The sequence below is a fragment of the Xiphophorus couchianus genome, chromosome 14 (assembly GCF_001444195.1).
Source record: "Xiphophorus couchianus chromosome 14, X_couchianus-1.0, whole genome shotgun sequence".
In the NCBI taxonomy this organism is placed as follows: Eukaryota; Metazoa; Chordata; class Actinopteri; order Cyprinodontiformes; family Poeciliidae; genus Xiphophorus; species Xiphophorus couchianus.
The window spans coordinates 6,036,441-6,054,217 of record NC_040241.1 but is presented as its reverse complement, the minus strand read 5'-3'; the positions used below and the strand labels follow the sequence as shown (position 1 = coordinate 6,054,217).

The following is a 17,777-nucleotide window of genomic DNA, read 5'->3' as shown; positions in this document are numbered from 1 at the left end:
GTTATTGCTTCACCTGGTGGCAGACTTCCGGGTATTTATACTAGTTTACATATGTATTTATGGGTGGCGACAGGGCGGACCAGCAGCTGCGCTCTATTTCCCGCAAATTAGGATTTATAAAGGAAAGATGCTCACGGTTTTATACATCCGGTTATTTTTTTTGTGCGCCTCACTTTTCTAAATTTTTCCCTACGCCAAGTTTTAGTGTGAAAACTGCGCACTCTTTTATGCATGAGGCCCCAGATCAGTGATTTACTTTGGAGAAATCTGTCATTGATGAAGGCGCAGCAGAAGAAACTGAGTGATTTGGAGGCTTTGGAAAAAGTTTTCTGGGCCACAAGGAGCGATTCTGATATCAGCTCTGGAACTGCGCATGAGGGAGGAGAGGACTACTTGTTTCTGCGGACTGATTCAAGTTGATTAGTAAGTTATTTTATTTTGCAGCATCTTTTGATAACACGTCTAATATCTTTGCTATATTTGTCTTATTTTACGTTGGTATCAGCTGCTGAGGAGGAAATATAAACAGAAACAGCGCCCCCTGCGTTCAGCTTTGAGACAAAAGTGAATCTTCATTTTTTTAATTTTTTATTTAATTATTTACTTTTTTTTTTTTTTTTTTAAAGAAATTGGTTTCATTTAATAGCGAGTGTTTCTGTTTTTTTTGGTGAGTGAATTTGATACTTTTATTTTCAAATTATTTAGATTTTGTTTTTTTTTTATTTTGCTAAAAATCTGACGTGTAGAAATTGTAATTGTGTGTGAGTACTTTTGTTTTGTATTTATAATTTCTTAATATTTGTGTGCAAATTTGACCAATTATTTACAAGTACTCTGAGTTGCACGCAGTTTATTTTATTTTTTATTTTTACAATTTACAAATCACTGTGGATCGTCGTATGGAGTGTTTTCTCTGCATAGATATGAAACCTGTTTTATCGTGTTTCAAAATACAAACTGTCTGAATGTTAAGAGCGATAACTGAGAGTCTTCTGCTAAGAATATTTTTCTTCCTCCTGTCTAAATATATTGTTATGTCCACCGGGTTTGTTTGTTGGGGTAACATTACAGGAGACCACACAAGGATTTTCTGACTTTAAGAAAAATGTTTTTATTAAATTGTACTAAAGAAATCAAACCTGAAAATGGAAAACCCAAAATGAGAAACCAAAATAGATTAAAGCAAAAACTCATAAATCAAAAATAAGCAAAAGCCAAAGCAACCCTTAAAAAACCAACCATAGGACACAAACCAAACCAAATGGGTTCTGAGGAGGTGAAGGGAAAAAACCTCCTGACCTTCAATCAGGCCAAACAACAACACCTGTCTGTCTCCAGAACCCTGCATGAAGAGACCTACTGGAGCCGTAACATTAGTTTCTACTTTAAAATTACATTTCAAAAGTTTATACAGCCAAACCAAAAATATTCACTTTGGAAACAACAAACTCATGTCACCAGAGATCAGAATGAACTTTAAACCTTAGAGCAAATGAAGTTCAGTTCCTCTGTGTCGTTTCTTTGGAACCATCTATGTTCTCCTCCAGCCTGCATGGCTCCAGACGTGTTACAGTTGTTCATCCATCCTGCTGAGGTCGAGTTCTGATAGCTGATCTTCTCCTTACAGACCCAGAACCAGATGTTCTTGAAGCAGTTGAAGCGCAGACCCAACCAGACAAAAGGAGTCGATGCGTTCTTGACTTTCTCCTGGATCCATCTCTGATCATCCATGTTGGTGATGGTGACCAGGTCATCATGATGACCTCTGCAGTAGGTCAAGGCGTCTTTCCAGTTCATCTTCTCTTTGATCAGGATCACGTTATCTGTCACAAAAAGCAGGCACAAAAAAACATTTTCAGGTTTGACATTAAATATGATGCACATCTTAAAAACACTAGAAAGCATGCACAAATTTAAATGAACACATAAAAAAATCCTAATTGTTCTGTTGAGTTGTGAACATGTAAGTCAGAGCTTCTCACCATCATAACAGATGAAGGGTTTTCTTTCAGTACAACTCTTATTCTTCCATCTGCCTCCATCATCAAACACAGTCAATCCACATTGATCCCTGACAGATTCTGAAATCCATCCATCCATCCATCCATTTTCTGTTCACCCTTGTCCCTAATGGGGTCGGGAGGGTTGCTGGTGCCCATCTCCAGCTACGTTCCGGGCGAGAGGCGGGGTACACCCTGGACAGGTCGCCAGTCTGTCGCAGGGCAACACAGAGACATACAGGACAAACAACCATGCACACACACACTCACACCTAGGGAGAATTTAGAGAAACCAATTGACCTGACAGTCATGTTTTTGGACTATGGGAGGAAGCCGGAGTACCCGGAGAGAACCCACGCATGCACAGGGAGAACATGCAAACTCCATGCAGAAAGACCCCGGCCGGGAGTCGAACCCAGGACCTTCTTGCTGCAAGGCAACAGTGCTACCAACTGCGCCACTGTGCAGCCCAGATTCTGAAATGTTAAAGTTATTATTCCAGTGTCTAAAAGAGAAACTGCTTCCATCTGACCACCTCCAGTTGTCTCTGAATAAACCAAGGTACGCTGAATGATCTGAAGAGTTCATCAATTTCTTCACTTCTTCATCCTGTAGTTGCTTCGTTCCACTGATCAGGTCTGTGTGTTTCTCTCTGCAGTAACTCTGAGCTTCCAGCCAGGTCTTCATGTCTTTAATCAGGTGATATTTATGGGTTTTATTAGTTTTTGTGTAGTAAACAGACAAATGCAAATCATAATTTATAACTATTTTTCAGGATAAGCATAAAATCAGGTTCACTTGCAAATGCATTGAAGCTACAGTTCCTGTTATCTGAGAGTGAAATTGCTACTTCCTTTATTCATTAAATGTTTTATCCAGATACTTTTATTGGACAATCTAAAGAGTTTAGATTCTGTGTTTTTAATACTCACCATCATAGCAGAGGAAATATTCAGACCACTGGCAACCCTGAACTCCCCATGTGAGATCTTGATACACAATCCCACAGTTCTCAAACCCTTGAATTCCTGTATCTGATGGTTCTCCTTGGTGCCAGTTTGTCTCACTTTCATTGAACTCCACTCCAGGCAGAGACCAGAACCATGTTCTGGTAAATTCTGGTTTACTGATCAGACCAATCCAAGCTTCACTCTGATCTCCAGCTGAGATGTTGTTGAGTCTCTTCATGTCCTTCATGTTAGTCACTGTGGCCAGGTCAGTGTGTTTCTCTCTGCAGTACTGCTGAGCTTCAGTCCAGTTTTTATTCTCATTAATGTAGTGAAACTGATAGAGCTGACAGTCAATGAAACAACACTGAGCTGTGAAGATAAAAGATATTGCTAACATGTGTCATTAAACTTCAATAATTTTGCCAACATATAAAATAACATATTTCAGTTCTAAAACTGTTATTTGAGTTGATCTTGCCTAAGTTTCTGTGCGATAAATAAAGACATAATTGCCTTTCCAATTACACCAATAATTAATGTACCAGAAACCAAAGAGTCTAGTTGTGTTTCAGATCAACTTACCCATCAGGAAGAGCAGAATCAGACTCCACTGCATCTTTGCTGTCAGATGAATTATTTTCCTCCAGCAGTTTGTCTCTGTTGGATGAAGAACATTTAAACAGTGAAAAGCTGCAGCTCTCCCTCCACTGGACAGAGAAACAATGAGAGCAGAGAGACGGAGACAGGAAATAATAGTGCAGTTTATTCCTAACTAAAATAGCAACATGACATTAGAAATAAAGAATAATGTAAGCATTTATGAAATTTACACTTACCGTATTTTCTGCATTATAAGGCGCACCTTCAATGAATGGCCTATTTTAAAACTTTTTACATATATAAGGCGCATAGAATAGACGCTACAGTAGAGGCTGGGTTTACGTTATGCATCCATTAGATGGAACTGCGCTTAAGGGAATGTCAACAAAAAAGTGAGATAGGTCAGTCAAACTTTATTAATACATTACAAACCAGCGTTCTGAAAACTCTGTTCATTCCCAAAATGAATAAACAGTTGTTTTATTATTTTCCCGAGGTAAAGTCAGTGACGTGGTATTTTTGTGACACAGTTTATCTTTTAACAACAACAAGGAATAACAAATAGTGGAGGGGAACTTTTCCTCGATTCAATAAACACATAAAAAACAGTCTGATACTGTTACGGTAAATCAAACGTTAGTGCAATCACAATATATATCCACTTCCGCATCATTGATTCGTTCATGTTAAATTCTCTCTCTGCTGCTCTGTTCCCGTGTTCTACTGTGTGACTGATCGCCTTGAGTTTAAACTCTGCGTCGTAAACGTGTCTCTTAATAGGAGCCATTTTGGGGTCTTTACACAAAACCCAGCGCGTTTCTTCTTCTACGGGGGAAAATGAAGTCGGCGGCTGCTTACCGTAGTTGCGAGATTTGTTGTGGCTCAATATTGGTCCATATATAAGGCGCACCAGATTATAAGGCGCACTGTTGGCTTTTGAGAAAATTGAAGGTTTTTAGGAGCGCTTTATAGTGCAGAAAATACGGTAATAAACTTTTTAATAAAACTTACATCTCCTTCCTCAGTAACTAGTTGCTCTTCTCTTGATGCTCTGCTGAAAACTGTTCCAGCTGAACTGTTTGCAGCTAAACAGCAGCTGAATTTGACAGTTTCATCATTTTAATATTCAAAACATGGTAGGAACACGTTTCACAAAAAAGCCATTCAAAAACTGTGAAGAGGAAATAAAATATTAAGATGAGCCGACCTCTACATCCTGGAAACATGATTTAATTAACAGGGAAACTGTCTTTTTTTTAGCATCGCGTGATCAGGACACATGGATTATAATATTACAGCTTTTAATTTGTACCTTCTGGTTTCTATTTGACTTTCAAATAAACTTTGTTACAGACGTCTTTCAGAACAAACTGATGAAATCGTGAGAACAGCAGCTCTAGTGAAAAGCTGCTTTATGCATCAGGGGTTTTTAACAGGAAATCCTGGGAAAACTGACTTGTCACTTTTTTTTATCCAGTTTTTATAAAACCAGTTTAGCTTCATCTTAAGTTTAGCTTCACTGTTAATTAATCAGTTTATTTAGAGTGTAAGTTTCTCCTCACTGATAGATTAATACAATTATTTTGTTTTTGCTTCTCAAAGATGATGATATGGATCAATGACACATCTTTGCTAAAAGAATAATTGTTTATTGATTTTTAAGAGCATTTAATATTGTATGCTGTTGTAGCCAGGTGGTAAAGTTTGGTTGAATGCTTGTACTGTTGCAAAGTGTTGGTTTTCTGTTATATTACAGTAACAATGAAATTGAATTATTTTGGTTCAGTTATGTAATTTTATTTGTTCTTTATATTTAAATATGTGCAGGTAGTTGGTCTCGGGTGCTGCACATTTTGACCACCAGAGAGCAGTGTTTCAATGCTGTTTCCCAAGACGGGGCAGGAAATGCATCTTGTTGTCTTCCTGTGTTGCTAAGCTACGTGCCGAACGTGGATGTGAACTGTAAGTGTTTCATCTGCGGGAGACAGATTTGGCAGAAAATCGGTAAATATATACATCACTTGTTGAAATATGTCGGTACATTCTCGTTTATGCGATAAGCTGTCAGTATTTTAATGAGATAGTGTGTTTGTGAGACGGATTGTTTCCTCTTCTTATAATAAACTAGATGCTGCTACACCAGAGGACACATGAGAAAAGTTTTCTCAAATTCTTTAACAATTCTTCTAGATTATTATTCTACTTTCCATTTTGGAAATTGCATTGTAAAATAAGTCATACATCTCCTTTCACTGATCTGTCTTTGCTTTCACTCATTGAAGTGGATTTCTGTGGAGGAATGTCAACCAATCAGGCCAATCAGCAATGTTCCCTCTTAAGCTGCGCGCTTGCGCAATCGCGCACTGCTCGCACATTCTTGGCGCACAATAAAATCTATTGCAGCGCATGAAATAAAATCCAACGCAAACTATACATTGAGCTCTGACATCAGTTTTGACTATGGACCAATGACGCATAACGATCTAATCTCGGGGAGTCACAGGTGTCCAGCCAATGATACGATACGGTTCACTTAGGCTATGCAGCCAATCGTCGCATGCTATTGTGTGTACGTGCCTTGCCAATATGCGCTATGTCACCGTGCAGATTTGCTAGGGCGGAGTTAAGAGACTCGAAAGCTAACACCCTAGCATGGCTAAGCGAACAGGCAGTGGGACATCCACTCATCAAGCCAAAGTAATAAAGAAATGCGCTTCTTTTAAGATGGAGTTTCTGTCGGAGCTTGTGCAAATAGAAGGACAAGTGGTGAAACTGGGTCCGATTTTTTCTTTTTCGAGTGAGAAAAGTTTACTCTGCAAAACATGTAGCGAAGCCAAAGTAGCAAGCGAGTTTTCAGAGGGAAAAACGTGGACTGAATGGAAGTTGGACTACCTCAAGAAAAGCCATTTGAATGCTGTTGGGATTGTGCGAAGACTAAGGATGGGAAAAGGGATCAGTACATTATTGCAGGAGAGCGCAGTAGAGAGAAAAAGAACGAGCGGCTACACAAATTAAATAAAAAAATCTGATCCTGAGCAAGTTAAAGTACTCATTGATAATATGTTACTTGCCATCAAAATGAATGCATCAATGCTGTCAGTTCAACAATCCATGATCACATGGCAAAGTATGTGAGAGGGAAGTCTGGGCCTCCCTTCTGAAGCTGCTACCCCCGCGACCCGACCTCGGATAAGCGGAAGGAGATGGATGGATGGACTAAAGTCATGGTGTATGGAGTTGAAGTTTTTGTCATCTGCATTCAGTTTATCTAACGTCTTTTTAGCCTCTATTAAAGTTTTCCACCATGTTGGCCATTTAGTCCCAGTTAGCTTTTCATTTGAACACTTAGTAAAAATTCATAAGCTTGAATTTTTTTTATCCTGATCTGACGTAGAAACAAACCACATGAATTGTGCAGAACTTTACCACAAAATTAGTTTTGCGGTTCCTTAAGTGACTGAAGAAAATATGAAAAAAAATGAAGCAAATCTGACTTTGTCTCATTCTTCGCCTCTGCATTACTAAAAGACTCTATATTTGAAATTCAGGACAGAGACGGTGTTGTAATTTCCTGCATAAACATTTATGATTCGTGAGAAAGGATCCGACAATGCAAATCATCCTGAGTGAACGGGATGCAAACAGTACCTTCTGTTTTAACCTGACTCTGCTGCCATCTGCTGGCCAAATCTTACTTCTGTCATTTCTCTACATGGCAAATGACTCGAATCTTTTCCGCTTTAACTGCTGCTGAAAGTCTGTCACACATTCAATCCAAGCTGTTACGGTTCAACCTGAACAGATGGAGGTTTAAGGAATATTTAAAATGTATTAACATGTTTTTTTTTCTACACACTGGAAGTAATATTAACATTTTGGATGTCGTCCAGCCAAAGTTCACAATTCAACATAGTAGAAGACTTAAAGGTAGCCAAAGATAAATCGTTAAGATAGTAGTAAAAACATTTTAAAAATGCTGGTCAGCAATTATTAAAAAGTTCTGATTGGAGTAATAAGATTAAAGATTGTTCCACTGATATCTGGGAAGCATGTCAATAATTTATGACGAGCATTTTAAAATATTAAATGTAAATAAAAAATAAATACTGCTTCAAAATCAAACTTTATTGGGAGTGCACTTTCACACAATCAGATGTAATACAAAGTGCCTTATAGAGATCTAAAAAAGAAAAATAGGCCTTTAACTGCTAGACACACAATAAAATGATTAAAGTAAATAAGTCGAGAAAACAAGTGATTAACTATGTTAAAAGAATTAGGAATTAAAGGAGGAGAAATCAATCAATGAAGATGAGGACCAGTGGGAACACAATGAAGTAGATTAGCAAGTAAACACAGTTGATTTATGGTGCATAAAAAAGATTTATGTAGCTCATATTCGCACACCAGTCAGAGGATTGGCACAACTTGGGCTGAAGTGCCTTGCTCAGGGGAACATCAGAAAGTAGCGAGATGAACCTGGAATCAAACCCACAACTTCTGATTACAAGTTAACTCACTGGAAACAGCAAAAACATCCGACAGAACCCGTCCAGATCAAGGGTGGCTTAAAAAGCACTGAAATATTAAATACATCAAATAAAAGTTTGTACACTTGATGTCAATGACATAAAAGTATAAGAGACGATATATAACACTGGCACGCTGCATAGCACACTAGAAAACCAAACACCACCAAAGAGTATTTTCTCAGTTTGGGAAGTAAAATTATTCAAACCAACGTGTAATATGAATCACACACATAAGAAAGAAACAAAAACAAAAGAACAGAGTAGATTTTACTCTTTAGAACAGATGAAATTAAGCAACTCATCATCATTTCTTTTGAACCACTGATGGTTCCTTTTCGTCTCCATGGCTCCAGACATGTCACAGTCGTCCATTGGTTCACCTTCGGTCCAGTTCTTATAGATGACCACCTCATCACTGACCCAGAACCACAAATCCAGAGTGCAGGTGTAGCGCAGACCCGTCCAGACATAATCAGTCGATGCGTTCTTGACTTTCTCCTGGATCCATCTCTGATCATCCATGTTGGTGATGGTGACCAGGTCATGGTGGTGATCTCTGCAGTAGTACAAGGCGTCCTCCCAGGTTTTATTTTCTGTGATCAGGATCACTTTATCTACATCAAGAAGCAATAAACACAATAAATCATTGCAACAGGAGCTTCAATTATGTCAAGACACAGAGCCTGGGCAACAAGAACAATTTAAAAGGTTCAAAATGTTTCATATTTCTACATGTTTTATGCAATTTATGTGTAAATGTAATAATTTATTTTAATAGATTTAGTATTTATATGACAGAGAGTCTTCAACAGTATAATAAAGCTCTTTTATTTATTCCTACTTATTCATTTAGATTTAAATACTTTGTCTTATTGCAACAAGAACTCACCATCATAACAGATGAAGGGTTTTCTTTCAGCACAGCTCACATTCCTCCATCTGCCTCCATCATTAAACACAGTCATGGCACATTGACCACTGTTGGATTGTGGATAGTTAAAGTCATTATTCCAGTGTCTGAAAGAGAAACTGTTTCCATCTGACCACCTCCAAGTGTCTCTGAATAAACCAATGTGTGGGTAAGTGCTTGAAGAGTTCATCAATTTCTTCACTTCTTCATCCTGTAGTTGCTTCGTTCCACTGATCAGGTCTGTGTGTTTCTCTCTGCAGTAACTCTGAGCTTCCAGCCAGGTCTTCATGTCTTTAATCAGGTGATATTTATGGGTTTTATTAGTTTCTGTGGAGTAAACAGACAAATACAAATCATAATTTATAACTATTTTTCAGGATAAGCATAAAATCAGGTTCACTGGCAAATGCATTGAAGCTACAGTTCCTGTTATCTGAGAGTGAAATTGCTACTTCCTTTATTCATTAAATGTTTTATCCAGATACTTTTATTGGACAATCTAAAGAGTTTAGATTCTGTGTTTTTAATACTCACCATCATAGCAGAGGAAATATTTAGTCTTCTGGCAACCGTCATCTAGCCATGTGAGATCTTTATTCATAGCCCCACAGTTCTCAGGTACTTGATTTCCACCATCATTTGGTTCTCCTTGCTGCCATTTTGTCTCACTTTCATTGAACTCCAGTCCAGGCAGAGACCAGAACCATGTTCTGTTACCATTTGTTTGATCATACAGACCAATCCATGCTGCCGTCTTATATCCAGCTGAGATGTTGTTGAGTCTCTCCATGTCCTTCATGTTAGTCACTGTGGCCAGGTCAGTGTGTTTCTCTCTGCAGTACTGCTGAGCTTCAGTCCAGTTTTTATTCTGATTAATGTAGTGAAACTGATAGAGCTGACAGTCAATGAAGCAACACTGAGCTGTGAACATAAAGCATGTTAAATTGGGAGGATTTCTTCCCAAACATTGAATGAACTGCTTTCATTAACATTTCAGTGTGATAACAAAGAAATAACTTTATTTCCTCGTAGTCTAGTTGTGTTTCAGATCAACTTACCCATCAGGAAGAGCAGAATCAGACTCCACTGCATCTTTGCTGTCAGATGAATTATTTTCCTCCAGCAGTTTGTCTCTGTTGGATGAAGAACATTTAAACAGTGAAAAGCTGCAGCTCTCCCTCCACTGGACAGAGAAACAATGAGAGCAGAGAGACGGAGACAGAGCAGGTAGAAAAAATAGTGCAACTTTTTCTAAACTAAAAATGTGCTTACATGAAAATAGTGTAATGACTAAAACTACATTTCTATGAAACCTACATTTCTTTTCTTTGTCTCTCAGTGAATGGGTTCTCTCCTCTTGATGCGCCGCTTGAAACGGTCCCAGGTAAACTGTTGATATCCTACTTTCCCACATCTCTAAATAGCAGCTGAATTGTACCATTTCATATTTACATATTCGAAGCAGAGCAGGAACATGTTTCACAAAGAAACCCTTCACAAACTGTAAAGAGGAAGAAAAACTAATAATTACATGCAACAAAATCTAGCTGGGAAAATAACCAGGAAAAACTTGATTCAGTGTTGAGCTGTGACATCACTGCTTGTAGTTTGTCCCTTACAGTTTCTGCTTACCTTTCTAATAATATATTACAGATAGCAAAAGCTGATTTTCTCTTTCAGCTTAAAATTTATTGTCTACAGTTTCGAACAAGAAATCCAGATAAAGCAGGAATAACCAGTTTTGTTTCACATTGAATTTAGACGAATTGCTCTTATCTGTCAATTGATTGTGTTAGTTTCTCCTCACTGTTGGATTAACACAATTATCATGTTTCTTTAATGTAATTCTGAAGTCTTTGACTCCTCCACTAACATCTCCATAGAACAGCAGGAACCAGCTTCTCAAAGATGAATGTATGGATTTATGATACATCTTTGCTAGATAAGCTTTAATTCATTTAAAGAGCACTTATGGAATAGTTGTTTATGTGTTGTGAGTGGAAAAGCAGGCAGAGAATAAAATATGCATACAGGAAGAAAAATTATAAGGGGGAAATTTTACTTCCCTAATCCAAACCAGGAAGTAGTTTTTTCCCCTCGTAGTACCTGCTGGAACACCAGAGGACACGATGTCCTATGCGCTCCTGTAAAGCCTGTCAGAAAACAGACATGTGGTAACCTAATATCACTTCTGTTTAATTGATTTCACATTAAAACAGACAAGGGTGCAAACCAAACTTGTCATTTTATTTTATAACTTCTATTGAGGAAAAACACGCTGGCGATGGATAGCAGCAGCCAGTCAAAGGACTGTCAGCCCTCGGTGTAATCGTGGATTTGCAGCAAACACTTTTTACAAGATAAGAAGATTGAAGTTCAGACACTTTATAAGTCTGAGTAGAAAGATCCAATCAAATATTGCATTATGGAGGAGGTATGCGCGTAATCGTTAGTAACCACTATCATGTACAAAAAAAATAAAAAATTAAATAAATACTGGTTAGCATCTCGCCTCAAGGTATCATCCCAGAGCCTCCAGTTAGCGTCCCAGACTCAGCCGTTGCGCTGAGGCCTTCGGGTTCTGGGGGTCATGATGAACCCCAGGGTGCCCAGAACAGGCAGAGACTCAGGTCAGACCACCTCCATGGGCTGTGTGTCATCCGCCGTCACCGACCGAGGGTTCTCCAGGTTGTCCGCCTTCTCTGTCGACGTCGGCTGGACTTTTCACTTCTGCTCTGCTCTTTTCCGTGTCGGGGGTCCAGCCCTCCACATCATCACCCTCCGGACCTTTTAACAGGAGGCCGTCGCCGTTTTGGTAGGTTTCCGTACTTTGTTGGGCTTACCCCACTCCGGCCACATGGTGGCGCACTGGACTGATTTTGTTTTTGTTTTGGACTTTTTGCCTTCCTTCCAGCGCCCCTCTGTTCACCCCTGCTGTTTTGGCCTCTGGTGGTCGCCTCTGGTTGATGGGGGTGAGGTGGGGAGGGCTGTCATGATCCTAGTTTTGTCGCTGCTCATTTTGGTTAATTTGCTCCACCTTTGCGTTCCCTGTTACCCCTTAATGCTCCAGCTGTTTTCTGTGTCTTGATTACTTCCCTGTGTATATTTAAGTTCACCTGTTCCTCCTTTGCATCATCGGATTCTCTGTTGTGTTTCCCCAAGTTGACTCTACTTTTATATTTTCCCCACACTGTTGTGCTTTTTGGTTCCTGACCATTAAAGATTTGTTTTGGACTCACCTGGTCTTCATCACTGTTCCATGGCTTTCCCTTACACAACTAGAGAGTTTTTATTTGACCTAAAGGAAGAGTTGTTTGCCTACTTGTATAATAGTGACTTGATAGCGGTGGATTCAATCGGTGAACCTATGCATAGTGCAGGCTAATTGTAAGCTAATTACATGGGCAGCAGAGCAAGATGATGAATCGGCCAAAGTATCCCGTATCGACCACTTTCATGGATGGACGACGGATCAAAAACGGAAGAAGAGGCAAACAATTTGTCATCCTGGCTAGAGTTTATAATAAGATTCATGCCCATATGCAATGTAAGAAAATGCAAAAAGTCTGTGTGAAAACCTGAGTCAAGCTGTCGTGTAAAATCAACCACTCTGGCCCAGCACACAAACACACTCCTTGACCAAGTGCTAAAGAATGCAAATTTGAATGCCAGAATGTCACATGAGAAGTTAACAGAAAATGTAAAAGTTTCACTTTGAAGACACGCGATATCAGTTGAGAATGTGTAAAAATAAACATAATTCAATTCCCTTTTGTCTTTTAATTTGGACTTATTAGAAATGACATAGACTCGTTGCATGTTGTTTATATGACGTTTGAGTATTACGTTTTTTTAAATAAACTTTTTAAAAGTCTCATTTTAATTTTTAATAATGATTTCTGAGTGCACATTTCAAATGTTTTAATGATTGCAATGGATATACATATTTTTTTAAATTTTTAATTTAGCCTGATGGAAATCCTTACACATCAGTGACCCTGAAATAATCTGTTCCCTCTTTGTAACATGGGAACAAATCAGCTTACCAGCAAGTTTTTTGGTTTTTTTTTACTGCGTTTATTCCCATCAGCTTGGGAATCATCATCATCATTATGTGAATTTGGAAATATTAGCTCTTTATTTGCCAAAGTTACTGTCATGGTACAGGTTTGTCGCTTGTTATTTTGGTTAATTTTCTACGCCTTTGTGTTCTCAATTACCCTTTATTGCTCCAGCTGTTTTCTGTTTTCCTGATTACCTTCCTGTGTATATTTAAGTCCACCTGTGCCAGTGTCAGGTATAAAGAGCCACACTATGGCTCTTTATACCTTAAAGAGATACTTTTGTTGAACTCACCTGGTCGTCGCCTTGGTCTTCGTCGCCGTTTGGTGTCCCTGACAGTTTACCTGGTTGAACCAAATATTTCACCTGTCTGAAATAACCTGTTGCCTTATGAAGACTGTAGAAAATTGTCCGTATAAAAATATTTTAAGCGCAAGTCTTGGAATGTGGTATTTTTCGAATATAAAAGGCCACACAATTCTGACACCATTGCCAAAGACTTTGACAATAGTCCAATGTTTAATATCATTTATTTATTTAGTCTCAGGATCTGTTGCTGTCGTCTGAAGGAGAACAGAGACGTGGATGAACGAGATTCTCGAGGCCGACTGGGAGAACGCCGATGCGGGAGCCGCTCCATAAAACTCCGTTGTGGGTCATTGAAGTATTGGCGGTGGGGGGCTGGACGGGCCCGCGGCCTTCAAATCACTCGCGTCCACCCTGGGTCCTTCCGGTGGTCAACATTTTGCCCAATTGCGGACCCGAAAGGGTAAAAACTAAACTAAAATTCACTAAAACTGAAATAAAACCTACAGTATGTCCGATGGTGGACAAACGGAAAGTAACTATAACGAAAAACTTTCACTTCCACGACGCAAAAAGAGTGAGACAAACCGATAAATGAGTTTGAAGGAACTTTAACATTTAAAGGTAAGTCACATGAAAAAACCAACTTACACCATGTGTCGGATACACAAGGTCCTTCATCAGGCGTTGGTTGCAAATGCGTCTGGTCCGCTAGTTCAACTGAACAGTCCTGCTTCAGAAATCTCTTGTGCATAGTTGTGCAGCAGCAGTTGCTGAACCGCCTCAAACTCCAGTCCTCAAGGGCCGCAGTCCTGCAACTTTTACATGTGCCTCTGCTGCACCACCTGAATAGAATAATTAGGTCATTAAGGCTCTGGAGCAGGGGTGGGCAATCCTGGTCCTCGAGGGCCGGTGTCCTGCAACTCTTAGATGTCTCCCTGGTTCAACACACTTGAATTCAACAGCTGAATCACCTCCCAAGTGCAGTCAGGTTTTCCAGAGTCCTGCTAATGACCTCATTATTTGACTCAGGTGTGTTGAAATAGAGATACATCTAAACGTTGCAGGAGACCGGCCCTTGAGGCCTGGAGTTGCCCACCCCTGCTCTGGAGAACTGATCTACACAAGGAGGAGGTAAATAAGCCATTTCATTCCAGTGTTTTGTACCTGTGGCACATCTAAAACCTGCAGGACAGCGGCCCTCAAGGACTGGAGTTTGAGACCCCTGGTCCATGGGAGTAGGGGTAAAGATCACTTAATGTCTTAAACATTCCCCTCACTCTGAATTTAATTGGTTAGTGTTTGTAGGCGTGGCAAACACAGACTGAACGTCTTCGCTCACTTCCTCCGTTGCCTTTGCCAAACTACAGTTCTAAAATAGCGCAGAACATCAACATCATTCCTTTTGTTTGACGATTGGCAATCTCTTTGTTTTTCACATAATGTTTAATCAACCAGAACCACCACGTTTACATTAGTTCCTTAAGTCATAAGCCATCACAGAACACTCAACGACCAGTGCAAGACTGTGTGTTGTTCACAAAAGAGTCTTGGCGATTTTGTTTAAAATATTTTTATTTGAGAGCACAAAACCCATTAAATATCCCGAATAGCTTAAAAGACTGAGATACTCACAAAAGCTTGCTATCAAGAAGAAAAAATGTTGGGCTATAAAGTGTAAAAAGTTTTTTTTTTTAAATTTATTTATTTTCTGTAAGAGTTTAAAGCTGTCGGAGCTTTAAAGTTACACCTGCAACTTGTTTTGTGTGTGTGTGTGTGTGTGTGTGTGTGTATTAGTAAGTGTTTTGCGCTTCAGGTACCGAGTCTGTTGAAAAGAAGGTCCGACTCACCAAAACTGTAAACCATTGATTCAATTAAATAATAGAAATGCAAAAATGTCTGACAAGATAACTGACAGGTGTAAGACTTAATACCAAAGTCTTGCGGGTTTTTTTCAAGATTTATTAAGTGTTTTTTTTTTTTTTTCTTTAATGTCAAAGCAACATTTCATCAGGGATGAGCAAACATTCACAACTACTGCATATTTTGCCAGGGAAAAAAAATCTATGCACACAAGAAACATCATAAAGAAAAGGAAATCTAAAAAAATTAATTTAAAAAATATTTCACAAAAAAATATTTAAAGCCTAAAGCCATTTTTAATATTCTGTATTATGTGTAATTTCTTGCCAAAATTAAAGCGCTACATTTTGAGACGTTTGTATAAACCAGCAACTTTATGAAAAGAAGCACAAAGGGGGAAAAAAGCTGATAGTAAGAGAAGAGAGTTAAGAACAGATGAAGTTAAATCTCTCGCTGCCGTTTCTTTGGAACCACTGATACTCTCCTCCTGCCTCCATAACTCCAAACATGTTGCAGTCATTCTGTTCATCCCAGGCCCAGTTAGCACAGACCCAGAACCAAACATTCATACTGCAGTTGAAACGCAGTCCAATCCAGACAAAATCAGTCGATGCGTTCTTGACTTTCTCCTGGATCCATCTCTGATCATCCATGTTGGTGATGGTGACCAGGTCATGGTGGTGATCTCTGCAGTAGGTCAAGGCGTCCTTCCAGGTTTTATTTTCTTTGATCAGGATCACTTTATCTGGTATGAAAGTACATAAAATATAAAGAATAAAACTAAGAGTCATTCAAAAACATTTTAAAAGTGCCTAAAAGAAAGTAACTTTGATCAGCTGATTATAAAACATGTTAATACATGTAATCAAAACTGTTATTTGCTAAGTCGCATGAACCTGACTGTAATGTTGATATTTTTTAAAGACGTGTGACTGAGAACCTGGAGTTTTATGTTACACATACTGATATGTTTTTGAACACTCACCATGATAACAGATGAAGGGTTTTCTTTCAGCACAGCTCACATTCTTCCATCTGCCTCCATCATTAAACACAGTCATGGCACATTGACCACTGTTGGATTGTGGATAGTTAAAGTCATTATTCCAGTGTCTGAAAGAGAAACTGCTTCCATCTGACCACCTCCAAGTGTCTCTGAATAAACCAATGTATGGGTAAGTGCTTGAAGAGTTCATCAATTTCCTCACTTCTTCATCCTGTAGTTGCTTCGTTCCACTGATCAGGTCTGTGTGTTTCTCTCTGCAGTAACTCTGAGCTTCCAGCCAGGTCTTCATGTCTTTAATCAGGTGATATTTATGGGTTTTATTAGTTTCTGTGGAGTAAACAGACAAATGCAAATCATAATTTATAACTATTTTTCAGGTTAAGCATAAAATCAGGTTCACTGGCAAATGCATTGAAGCTACAGTTCCTGTTATCTGAGAGTGAAATTGCTACTTCCTTTATTCATTAAATGTTTAATCCAGATACTTTTATTGGACAATCTAAAGAGTTTAGATTCTGTGTTTTTTAATACTCACCATCATAGCAGAGGAAATATTTAGTCTTCTGGCAACCCTGAACTCCCCATGTGAGACTTTTATCCAGAATCCCACAGTTCTCAGGTACTTGATTTCCACCATCATTTGGTTCTCCTTGCTGCCATTTTGTCTCACTTTCATTGAACTCCAGTCCAGGCAGAGACCAGAACCATGTTCTGTTACCATTTGTTTGATCATACAGACCAATCCATGCTGCCGTCTTATATCCAGCTGAGATGTTGATGAGTCTCTTCATGTCCTTCATGTTAGTCACTGTGGCCAGGTCAGTGTGTTTCTCTCTGCAGTACTGCTGAGCTTCAGTCCAGTTTTTATTCTCATTAATGTAGTGAAACTGATAGAGCTGACAGTCCATGAAGCAACACTGAGCTGTGAACATAAAATATATTAAATTGGGAGGATTTCTTCCAAGCAGTTAATAAACTGCTTTCATTAACATTTCAGTGTGATAACAAAGAAATAACTTTATTTCCTCGTAGTCTAGTTGTGTTTCAGATCAACTTACCCATCAGGAAGAGCAGAATCAGACTCCACTGCATCTTTGCTGTCAGATGAATTATTTTCCTCCAGCAGTTTGTCTCTGTTGGATGAAGAACATTTAAACAGTGAAAAGCTGCAGCTCTCCCTCCACTGGACAGAGAAACAATGAGAGCAGAGAGACGGAGACAGGAAATAATAGTGCAGTTTTTTCCTAACTAAAATAGCAACATGATAATAGAAATAAAGAATAATGTAAGCATTTATGAAATTTACACTTAATAACAAACTTTTTAATAAAACTTACATCTCCTTCCTCAGTAACTAGTTGCTCTTCTCTTGATGCTCTGCTGAAAACTGTTCCAGCTGAACTGTTTGTAGCCAAACAGCAGCTGAATTTGACTTTCATCATTTTAATATTCAAAACATGGTAGGAATACGTTTCACAAAAAAGGCATTCAAAAACTGTGAAGAGGAAATAAAATATTAAGATGAGCCGACCTCTACATCCTGGAAA

At 38.8% G+C, this 17,777-nt stretch overlaps 3 protein-coding genes across 4 annotated transcripts in view; all 3 read right to left on the bottom strand.

Moving 5' to 3' along the window:
* The window catches only part of LOC114157140 (C-type mannose receptor 2-like), a 32,011-nt gene that overhangs the window by 3,510 nt on the left and 10,724 nt on the right, over positions 1-17,777 (bottom strand). The window contains exons 3-5 of the mRNA XM_028037962.1: positions 2,934-3,106; positions 2,475-2,726; positions 1,983-2,078 (exon numbers count right to left, since the gene is read on the bottom strand). Coding sequence (XP_027893763.1) covers positions 1,983-2,078; positions 2,475-2,726; positions 2,934-3,106 — 521 coding nt within the window. The remainder of the gene's footprint in view (positions 1-1,982; positions 2,079-2,474; positions 2,727-2,933; positions 3,107-17,777) is intronic.
* On the bottom strand, positions 1,092-17,631 carry LOC114157151 (C-type mannose receptor 2-like). Of its 2 annotated transcripts, none has more exons than XM_028037981.1 (5): positions 17,568-17,631; positions 17,289-17,363; positions 16,766-17,152; positions 16,210-16,557; positions 1,092-1,823 (listed from the first exon to the last, which is right to left on the bottom strand). In XM_028037981.1, the coding sequence occupies exons 2-5, from the start codon at positions 17,320-17,322 to the stop codon at positions 1,477-1,479; spliced, it is 1,116 nt and encodes a 371-aa protein (XP_027893782.1). In that variant the 5' UTR covers positions 17,323-17,363; positions 17,568-17,631; the 3' UTR covers positions 1,092-1,476. The 2 variants fall into 2 exon arrangements, with proteins under 2 accessions (XP_027893782.1, XP_027893784.1); XM_028037983.1 differs by lacking the exon at positions 1,092-1,823 and adding an exon at positions 14,919-15,969.
* LOC114157149 (macrophage mannose receptor 1-like) lies at positions 8,332-10,396 on the bottom strand. The gene is made up of 5 exons (XM_028037979.1): positions 10,311-10,396; positions 10,052-10,126; positions 9,528-9,914; positions 8,973-9,320; positions 8,332-8,697 (listed from the first exon to the last, which is right to left on the bottom strand). Exons 2-5 carry the CDS (start codon positions 10,083-10,085, stop codon positions 8,351-8,353), a joined length of 1,116 nt encoding a protein of 371 aa, XP_027893780.1. The 5' UTR covers positions 10,086-10,126; positions 10,311-10,396; the 3' UTR covers positions 8,332-8,350.

Bases quoted from the DNA above. Each gene is read 5' to 3' on its own strand.
- LOC114157149 (XM_028037979.1), bottom strand. From the start codon at position 10,085: ATGCAGTGGAGTCTGATTCTGCTCTTCCTGATGG. The intron at 9,321-9,527 runs GTGAGTATTAAA...TTTACTCCACAG, and splicing joins ATATTTCCTCTGCTATGATG to AAACTAATAAAACCCATAAA. The intron at 8,698-8,972 runs GTGAGTTCTTGT...TTCTTGATGTAG, and splicing joins ACCCTTCATCTGTTATGATG to ATAAAGTGATCCTGATCACA.
- LOC114157151 (XM_028037981.1), bottom strand. From the start codon at position 17,322: ATGCAGTGGAGTCTGATTCTGCTCTTCCTGATGG. The intron at 17,153-17,288 runs GTAAGTTGATCT...TTATGTTCACAG, and splicing joins GATTCTGCTCTTCCTGATGG to CTCAGTGTTGCTTCATGGAC. The intron at 1,824-16,209 runs GTGAGTGTTCAA...TTTTTGTGACAG, and splicing joins ACCCTTCATCTGTTATCATG to ATAACGTGATCCTGATCAAA.